This window comes from Carcharodon carcharias, chromosome 19 (genome assembly GCF_017639515.1).
Source record: "Carcharodon carcharias isolate sCarCar2 chromosome 19, sCarCar2.pri, whole genome shotgun sequence".
In the NCBI taxonomy this organism is placed as follows: Eukaryota; Metazoa; Chordata; class Chondrichthyes; order Lamniformes; family Lamnidae; genus Carcharodon; species Carcharodon carcharias.
In genome coordinates, this window is record NC_054485.1 from 90338409 (window position 1) to 90348553 (window position 10145).

Here is a 10145-nt window from a genome sequence, read left to right on the forward strand (position 1 = left end):
TGCTTCTCTCTTACCCTTTATATGTCTAAAAAAAACTCTTGCAATCTTCTTTTATATTACTGGCTAGTTTACCCTCATATTTAATCTTCTCCCTCCTTATTTTTTTCTTAGTTGTCCTCTGTTGGTCTTTGTAGGCTTCCCAATCCCCTGATTTCCCACTGCTCTTCGCCGCATTGTATGCTTTCTCTTTAGCTTTTATGCTGTCCCTGACTTCCCTTGTCAGCCACGGTTGCCTCGTCCTCCCTTTAGTATGCTTCTTCTTCCTAGGGATGAATTTTTTCTGTGTCTCCCAAATTACTTCCAGAAATTCCTGCCATTGCTTTTCCACTGTCTTTCCTGCTAGGCTCATCTCCCAGTCAACTCTGGCCAGCTCCTCCCTCATGGCTCTGTAGTTGTCTTTTTTCAGTTGTAATACCGTTACATCTGATTCCAGCTTTTTCCTCTCAAATTGCAGGGTAAATTCTATCATATTATGGTCACTTCCTCCTAGGGGTTCCTTCACCTTAAGCTCCCTTATCAAATCTGCCTCATTACACATCACTAAATCTAGAATTGCCTGTTCCCTAGTGGGCTCCACCACAAGCTGCTCCAAAAAGTCATCTCGTAGACATTCCACAAATTCCTTTTCTTGGGATCCACTACCATTCTGATTTTCCCAGTCTACCTGCATATTGAAATCCCCCATGATTACTGTAACCTTGCCTTTCTTACACACCTTTTCTATCTCCTGGTGCATCCTGTGCCCCACATCCTGACTACTGTTCGGAGGCCTGTACATAACTCCCATTATGTTTTTTTTACTTTTGCGGTTCCTCAACTCTACCCACACTGATTCTACAGCATCTGACCCTACGTAATTTCTTGCTATCGATTTAATTTCATTTCTTACTAACAAAGCAACCCCACCCCCTCTGCCAACGTGCCTATCTTTTCGATAGGACTTATATCCTTGGATATTTAGCTCCCAGTCCTGATCCCCCTGCAGCCATGTCTCCGTGATGCCCACCACATCATACCTGCCAATTTCAATCTGCGCCACAAGCTCATTTACCTTATTTCATATACTGCGTGCATTCAGATACAACACCTTCAGTCCTGTATTTCCCGTCCCCTTTCTCATTGTTGTCCCTTTATCTGATGTGCTTGAAGTTAGATTCCTAGCCCTTTCCAAACACTCTGTCCTATTTTGTGTTCTAGAGACTTTAATAGCTTCTCCTGGGCTCTCCTTTCTTTTCAGTTTTTTCATAATTTTTCCATGAAGTTGAATCCACCCCCCCCACACGCTAACCTACTACTTTGTTTCCCATTAGTCATACTTCTTGGAGTTTTACCCTTCCCTCCCCCCACCACTTTCTAGTTTAAAGTCCTGTTGACCACCCTATATACCCTTTTCGCTAGTACATTGGTCCCAGATCGGTTCAGGTGGAGACAGTCCCAACAGTACAGATCCCTCCTGTTCCAATACTGATGCCAGTGCCCCAAGAAATTGAACACCTCTTTCCCACACCACTCTTTTAGCCATTTGTTTACTTCCCTTATTCTCGCGTCCCCATGCCAATTTGCATGTGGCTCGGGTAGTAATTCGGAGATTATAACCCTTGAGGACCTGTTCTTTAATTTAGTTCCTAGTTCCTGATAATCCCCAAACAGGTCCTCTTTCCTAGTCTTAGCTATGTTATTTGTCCCGACGTGGACCACAGCAACTGGATCCTCCCCCTCCCATATCCTTTCAAGCCGGTCAGAGATGTCCCTCACCCTGGCACCGGGCAGGCAACATACCATGCTGGACTCTCGATCCTGCTTACAAAGGAAGCTATCAATTCCCCTAATTATAGAATCCCCTACAACAACCACTTGTCTTTTGCTCCCCCCTCTTGAATGGCCTCCTGTGCCACGGTGCCGTGGTCAGCTGGCTCATCCTCCCTACAGCCCTCTTCCTCATCCACACAGGGAGCAAGTACCTCGTACCTGTTGGACAAGGTCAAGAGCTGTGGCTCCTCTGTTCCTGAACACAGGATCCCTCTACCTGTCTCACTTACAGTCACACCCTGCTGACCCTGACCACTGACTGGACTTGAGGTACTTAATCTACCAGGTGTGACCGCCTCCTGATACAAATTGTCCAGGTAACTCTCCTCCTCCCGGATGTGCCGCAGCATCCGAAGCTCGGACTCCAGCTCATCAATTCTGAGCCGGAGTTCCTCCAGCAGCCGACACTTGCTGCAGATGTGGTCACTGCCAGCTCCCACATCATACAGTTACAGCACATCACCTGCCCAGCCATCTCTACTTAGATAATTAGTTAATTAGCTTTGCAGTGTTTTTTTTTCAAATTTGGTTCAGATTTCCTACCAACCAATCAGGTCACAGCTTCCCTGTTGACATCAATTTTTCTGTTTTGGCTTCAGTTACTCTGTGCCCTGAGGTCACCGCTCCAGTGCTCCCCCTCCGAGTCTGCTCCCTAGAGACAAGGCCACGAATCCCCGAGGTAAGCTAGATTTATACTTACCGCACAGGTGCTCATCCCTCCAAGTCTGCGCCCAGGGACAAGGTCGCAAATCCCCAAGGTAAGCTAGATTTATACTCACCGCTCCGGTACTCCTCCCTCCGAGTCTGCTCCCTGGAGACAAGGCCGCGAATCCCTGAGGTAAGCTAGATTTATACTCAGCGCTCCGGTGCTCCTCCATCCGAGGCTGCTCCCAGGATTTACTCACCAATCAGCTGCTTTTTCTTTAAAATCCACTTTCAGAAGACAGGTGAGGTGCACTCCTGAAGGCACTGCCTCTTCCTCTCTTTTTTTTTAGGTTTGAGGAGGGAGGGATGGAAACACTACAGCAATGTAATGTTTGGGGCTATTCCGTTCTTTGACAGTGGGTCCTCCTCAATTCCCTCCTGTGTCGCGGTGGCTGCGATGGCTTCTCCCAGAATGCTTCAGTCACTTCTCGACTTCTCCCAGAATGCTTCAGTCACTTCTCACCAGCACCCTCTGTTGGATGCCCTTCCTCCTGTTGAGTGCAAGAGTCCTTCTCCTCGATTCCCTCCTGAGTCACGGTGGCTGCGATGACTTCTCCCAGAATGCTTCAGTCACTTCTCGACTTCTCCCAGAATGCTTCAGTCACTTCTCACCAGCGCCCTCTGTTGGATGCCCTTCCTCCTGTTGAGTGCAAGAGTCCTTCTCCTCGATTCCCTCCTGAGTCACGGTGGCTGCAATGACTTCTCCCAGAATGCTTCAGTCACTTCTCCACTTCTCCCAGAACACTTCAGTCACTTCTCACCTGTGCCCTCTGTTGGATGCCCTTCCTCCTGTTGAGTGCAAGAGTCCTTCTCCTCGATTCCCTCCTGAGTCACGGTGGCTGCAATGACTTCTCCCAGAATGCTTCAGTCACTTCTCGACTTCTCCCAGAACACTTCAGTCACTTCTCACCAGCGCCCTCTGTTGGATGCCCTTCCTCCTGTTGAGTGCAAGAGTCCTTCTCCTCGATTCCCTCCTGAGTCACGGTGGCTGTGATGACTTCTCCCAGCATGCTTCAGTCACTTCTCACCAGTGCCCTCTGTTGGATTCCATTCTCCATTCAGGGAGCGTGGTTTATTTATCTTCACTGTCTGGAGTTTATTGCTATTCAGGTTCTAGGTTTTATGTCCATTCAGGGTCCGGGGTCTCTCTCTGTTCGGCGTCCGGTGTGTCTCTCTCTATCCAGGGCCTGGGATCTCCATCCTTTCAGGTTCTGGAATCTCTCTCTATTCAGTGTCCAGTGGTTATTTCTATTCAGGGTCCGGGTTCTCTATCTATTCAGGGTCCGGGGTTTCTCTTTGTTCAGGAATACCTGGAAAAACTCAGCAGGTCTGGCAGCATCGGCGGAGAAGAGCAAAGTTGACGTTTTGAGTCCTCATGACCCTTCAACAGAACTAAGTAAAAATAGGAAAGGGGTGAAATGTAAGCTGGTTTGGTGGGTGGGGGGGGGGTGGTTGTTGGGACAAACAAGCAGTGATAGGAGGAGATAACCAAAGGATGTCACAGACAAAAGAACAAAGAGGTGTTGAAGGTGGTGATATTATCTAAAAGAATGTGCTAATTAAGAATGGATAGCAGGACATGCAAGGTAGCTCTAGTGGGGGTGGGGTGAAATAAATGATGGGTGGAATACATTTAAAAATAATGGAAATAGGTAGGAAAGGAAAAAATCTATATAAATTATTGGAAAAAACAAAAGGGAGGGGGAAGAAACGGAAAGGGGGTGGGGATGGAGGAGGGAGTTCAAGATCTAAAGTTGTTGAACTCAATATTCAGTCCGGAAGGCTGTAAAGTGTCTAGTTGGAAGATGAGGTGCTGTTCCTCCAGTGTGCATTGAGCTTCACTGGAACAATGCAGCAAGCCAAGGACAAACATGTGGGCAAGAGAGCAGGGTGGAATGTTAAAATGGCATCGACAGGGAGGTCTGGGTAATGCTTGCGGACAGACTGAAGGTGTTCTGCAAAGCGGTCTGCGTTTGGTCTCTCCAATGTAGAGGAAACCGCATTGGGAGCAATTGGGGGAAATGCAAGTGAAATGCTGCTTCACTTGAAAGGAGTGTTTGGGCCCTTCGACGATGAGAAGAGAGGAAGTGAAGGGGCAGTGTTGCATATTTTGTGTTTGCATGGGGAGGTGCCGTAGGTGGGAGTTGAGGAGTAAGGGGTGATGGAGGAGTGGACCAGGGTGTCACGGAGGGAACAATCCCTACGGAATGCTGCCAGGGGAGTGAAGGGAAGATGTGTTTGGTGGTGGCATCATGCTGGAGTTGGCAGAAATGGCGGAGGATGATCCTTTGAATGCGGAGGCTGGTGGGGTGATAAATGAGGACAAGGGGGTCCCTATCATGTTTCTGGGAGGGAGGAGAAGGCATGAGGGCGGATGCACGGGAGACGGGCCGGACACGGTTGAGAGCCCTGTCAACTACCGTGGGTGGAAAACCTCGGTTAAGGAAGGAGGACAGGTCAGAGGAACTGTTTTTGAAGGTAGCTTCATCAGAACAGATGCGACGGAGGCGAAGGAACTGAGAGAATGGGATGGAGTCCTTACAGGAAGCAGGGTGTGAGGAGCTGTAGTCAAGGTAGCTGTGGGAGTCGGTAGGCTTGTAGTGGATATTGGTGGACAGTCTATCACCAGAGATTGAGACAGAGAGGTCAAGGAAGGGAAGGGAAGTGTCAGAGATGGACCACGTGAAAATGATGGAGGGGTGGAGATTAGAAGCAAAATTAATAAATTTTTCCAAGTCCCAACGAGAGCATGAAGCAGCACCGAAGTAATCATCGATGTACCGGAGAAAGAGCTGTGGGAGGGGGCCGGAGTAGGACTGGTACAAGGAATGTTCCACATACCCCATAAAGAGACAGGCATAGTTGGGGCCCAGGCGGGTACCCATAGCCACACCTTTTATTTGGAGGAAGTGAGAGGAGTTGAAGGAGAAATTGTTCAGTGTGAGAACAAGTTCAGCCAGACGGAGGAGAGTAGTGGTGGATGGGGATTGTTCGGACCTCTGTTCGAGGAAGAAGCTAAGGGCCCTCAGACCATCCCGTTGGGGGATGGAAGTGTAGAGGGAATGGACATCCATGGTGAAGAGGAGGCAGTTGGGGCCAGGGAACTGGAAATTGTTGATGTGACGTAAGGTGTCAGAGGAATCACGGATGTAGGTGGGAAGGGACTGGACAAGGGGAGAGAGAAGGGAGTCAAGATAACGAGAAATGAGTTCTGTGGGGCAGAAGCAAGCTGACATGATCAGTCTACCGGGGCAGTTCTGTTTGTGGATTTTGGGTAGGAGGTAGAAGCGGTTGGGCGACTATCAGGTTGGAAGCTGTGGGAGGGAGATCCCCAGAGGAGATGAGGTCAGTGACAGTTTTGGAAACAATGGCTTGATGTTCAGTGGTGGGGTCATGGTCCAGGGAGAGGTAGGAGGAAGTGTCTGTGAGTTGACGCTCAGCCTCCGCGAGGTAGAGGTCAGTGCGCCAGACAACAACAGCACCACCCTTGTCAGCGGGTTTGATGACGATGTCAGGGTTGGACCTGAGAGAATGGAGTGCAGTAAGTTCAGCGAGAGAGAGATTAGAATGGGTGAGAGAAGCAGAGGAATTGAGACGACTAATGTTATGCCCAACACCACCCCCCACCACCACCAAAACCAGCTTATATTTCACCCCTTTCCTATTTTTATTTAGTTCTGTCAAAGGGTCATGAGGACTCGAAACGTCAACTTTGCTCTTCTCCACCGATGCTGCCAGACCTGCTGAGTTTTTCCAGGTAATTCTGTTTCAGTTTTTGTTTTGGATTTACAGCATCCACAGTTTTTTGTTTTTATCTCTGTGTTCAGGGTCCGGGGTTTATTTCAATTCAGATCCTGGTGTCTCTCTCCATCCAGGGTCCGGGGGTCTCTCTTTATTCAGATTCCGGGGTCTCTCTCCATCCAGGGTCCGGGGTTTATTTCTATTCAGATTCTGGGGTCTCTCTCTATCCAGGGTCCGGGGCTTATTTCTATTCAGATCCTGGTGTCTCTCTCCATCCAGGGTCCGGGGTTCTCTCTTTATTCAGATTCCGGGGTCTCTCTCCATCCAGGGTCCGGGGTTTATTTCTATTCAGATTCTGGGGTCTCTCTCTATCCAGGGTCCGGGGCTTATTTCTTTTCAGATTCTGGGGTCTCTCTCCATCCAGGGTCCGGGGTCTCTCTCTCTCTCTCTATTCAGATTCTGGGGTCTCTTTCTATCCAGGGTCCGGGGTTTATTTCTATTCAGATTCTCGGGTCTCTCTCCATCCAGGGTCCGGGGTCTCTCTCTCTCTATTCAGATTCTAGGGGTCTCTCTCGATCCAGGGTCCGGGGTCTCTCTCTCTCTCTCTCTCTCTCTCTATTCAGATTCCGGGGTCTCTCTCTCTATTCAGATTCCGGGGTCTCTCTCTATCCAGGGTCCGGGGTTTATTTCTATTCAGATTCTGGGGTCTCTATCCATCCAGGGTCCGGGCTCTCTCTCTCTATTCAGATTCCGGGGTCTGTCTCCAACCAGGGTCCGGGGTCTCTCTCTCTATCCAGGGTCCGGGGTTTATTTCTATTCAGATTCTCGGGTCTCTCTCCATCCAGGGTCCGGGGTCTCTCTCTCTCTATTCAGATTCTGGGGTCTCTCTCCATCCAGGGTCCGGGGTCTCTCTCGCTCTCTCTCTATTCAGATTCTGGGGTCTCTCTCTATCCAGGGTCCAGGGCTTATTTCTATTCAGATCCTGGTGTCTCTCTCCATCCAGGGTCCGGGGGTCTCTCTTTATTCAGATTCTGGGGTCTCTCTCCATCCAGGGTCCGGGGTTTATTTCTATTCAGATTCTGGGGTCTCTCTCTATCCAGGGTCCGGGGCTTATTTCTTTTCAGATTCTGGGGTCTCTCTCCATCCAGGGTCCGGGGTCTCTCTCTCTCTATTCAGATTCTGGGGTCTCTCTCGATCCAGGGTCCGGGGTCTCTCTCTCTCTCTCTCTCTCTCTCTCTCTCTATTCAGATTCTGGGGTCTCTCTCCATCCAGGGTCCAGGGTCTCTCTCTCTCTCTCTCTCTCTCTCTCTCTCTCTATTCAGATTCCGGGGTCTGTCTCCATCCAGGGTCCGGGGTCTCTCTCTCTATCCAGGGTCCGGGGTTTATTTCTATTCAGATTCTCGGGTCTCTCTCCATCCAGGGTCTGGGGTCTCTCTCTCTATTCAGATTCTGGGTTCTCTCTCTATCCAGGGTCCGGGGCTTATTTCTATTCAGATCCTGGTGTCTCTCTCCATCCAGGGTCCGGGGGTCTCTCTTTATTCAGATTCCGGGGTCTCTCTCCATCCAGGGTCCGGGATTTATTTCTATTCAGATTCTGGGGTCTCTCTCTATCCAGGGTCCGGGGCTTATTTATTTTCAGATTCTGGGGTCTCTCTCCATCCAGGGTCCAGGCTCTCTCTCTCTATTCAGATTCCGGGGTCTGTCTCCATCCAGGGTCCGGGGTCTCTCTCTCTATCCAGGGTCCGGGGTTTATTTCTATTCAGATTCTCGGGTCTCTCTCCATCCAGGGTCCGGGGTCTCGCTCTCTCTATTCAGATTCTGGGGTCTCTCTCCATCCAGGGTCCGGGGTCTCTCTCTCTCTCTCTCTCTCTCTCTCTATTCAGATTCTGGGGTCTCTCTCTATCCAGGGTCCAGGGCTTATTTCTATTCAGATCCTGGTGTCTCTCTCCATCCAGGGTCCGGGGGTCTCTCTTTATTCAGATTCTGGGGTCTCTCTCCATCCAGGGTCTGGGGTTTATTTCTATTCAGATTCTGGGGTCTCTCTCTATCCAGGGTCCGGGGCTTATTTCTTTTCAGATTCTGGGGTCTCTCTCCATCCAGGGTCCGGGGTCTCTCTCTCTCTATTCAGATTCTGGGGTCTCTCTCGATCCAGGGTCCGGGGTCTCTCTCTCTCTCTCTATTCAGATTCTGGGGTCTCTCTCCATCCAGGGTCCAGGGTCTCTCTCTCTCTCTCTCTCTCTCTCTATTCAGATTCCGGGGTCTGTCTCCATCCAGGGTCCGGGGTCTCTCTCTCTATCCAGGGTCCGGGGCTTATTTCTATTAAGATCCTGGTGTCTCTCTCCATCCAGGGTCCGGGGGTCTCTCTTTATTCAGATTCCGGGGTCTCTCTCCATCCGGGGTCCGGGGTTTATTTCTGATGAATTCAGAGTTTAGTCTCCGGTCCGACGCCCAAAAGGCCCCGGTCCCCGGGCTGGATTCGGACTCACCCCGGGAACAGGACCCGGTCCCCGGGCTGGATTCGGACTCACCCCGGGAACAGGACCCGGTCCCCGGGCTGGATTCGGACTCACCCCGGGAACAGGACCCGGTCCCTGGGCTGGATTCGGACTCACCCCGGGAACAGGACCCGGTCCCCGGGCTGGATTCGGACTCACCCCGGGAACAGGACCCGGTCCCCGGGCTGGATTCGGACTCACCCCGGGAACAGGACCCGGTCCCCGGGCTGGATTCGGACTCACCCCGGGAACAGGACCCGGTCCCCGGGCTGGATTCGGACTCACCCCGGGAACAGGACCCGGTCCCCGGGCTGGATTCGGACTCACCCCGGGAACAGGACCCGGTCCCCGGGCTGGATTCGGACTCAGCCCAGACCCAGGGCCCGGTCCCCGGGCTTCTCTATTTCGCTTTCATCCCCCCGGGGCTGAAGCCCAAATATCTGCGGCACATGATGTCGGATTTCGGGGAGGTCGGGAGAGTTTTCATCCAAGAAACAGACCAACGGCAGCAACATCATCATCGTCATGGTGAGGGTGAGAGAGAGAGAGGGGAATGAGGGTGAGAGAGAGAGAGGGGGATGAGGGTGAGAGAGAGAGAGGGGAATGAGGGTGAGAGAGAGAGGGGGGAATGAGGGTGAGAGAGAGAGAGGGGAATGAGGGTGAGAGAGAGAGAGGGGAATGAGGGTGAGAGAGAGAGAGGGGGATGAGGGTGAGAGAGAGAGGGGGATGAGGGTGAGAGAGAGAGAGGGGGATGAGGGTGAGAGAGAGAGAGGGGGATGAGGGTGAGAGAGAGAGGGGGATGAGGGTGAGAGAGAGAGGGGGGATGAGGGTGAGAGAGAGAGAGGGGGATGAGGGTGAGAGAGAGAGGGGGATGAGGGTGAGAGAGAGAGAGGGGAATGAGGGTGAGAGAGAGAGGGGGATGAGGGTGAGAGAGTGAGAGGGGGATGAGGGTGAGAGAGTGAGAGGGGAATGAGGGTGAGAGAGAGAGAGGGGAATGAGGGTGAGAGAGAGAGGGGAATGAGGGTGAGAGAGAGAGAGGGGAATGAGGGTGAGAGAGAGAGAGGGGGATGAGGGTGAGAGAGAGAGAGAGGGGAATGAGGGTGAGAGAGAGAGAGGGGGGATGAGGGTGAGAGAGAGAGGGGGGGATGAGGGTGAGAGAGAGAGAGGGGGATGAGGGTGAGAGAGAGAGAGGGGAATGAGGGTGAGAGAGAGAGGGGAATGAGGGTGAGAGAGAGAGAGGGGAATGAGGGTGAGAGAGAGAGAGGGGGATGAGGGGAGAGAGAGAGAGAGAGAGGGGAATGAGGGTGAGAGAGAGAGAGGGGGATGAGGGTGAGAGAGAGAGGGGGGATGAGGGTGAGAGAGAGAGAGAGGGGGATGAGGGTGAGAGAGAGAGAG

The 10145-nt window shown here is 51.7% G+C and overlaps 1 protein-coding gene across 1 annotated transcript in view; it reads left to right on the plus strand.

Moving 5' to 3' along the window:
- The first annotated feature begins 7823 nt into the window (after positions 1-7823).
- The window catches only part of LOC121291278 (splicing factor 3A subunit 2-like), a 71065-nt gene continuing 68743 nt past the window's right edge, over positions 7824-10145 (plus strand). Inside the window, exons 1-2 of the mRNA XM_041212349.1 lie at positions 7824-7902; positions 8637-9284. Coding sequence (XP_041068283.1) covers positions 8672-9284 — 613 coding nt within the window. The 5' untranslated portion in view covers positions 7824-7902; positions 8637-8671. The remainder of the gene's footprint in view (positions 7903-8636; positions 9285-10145) is intronic.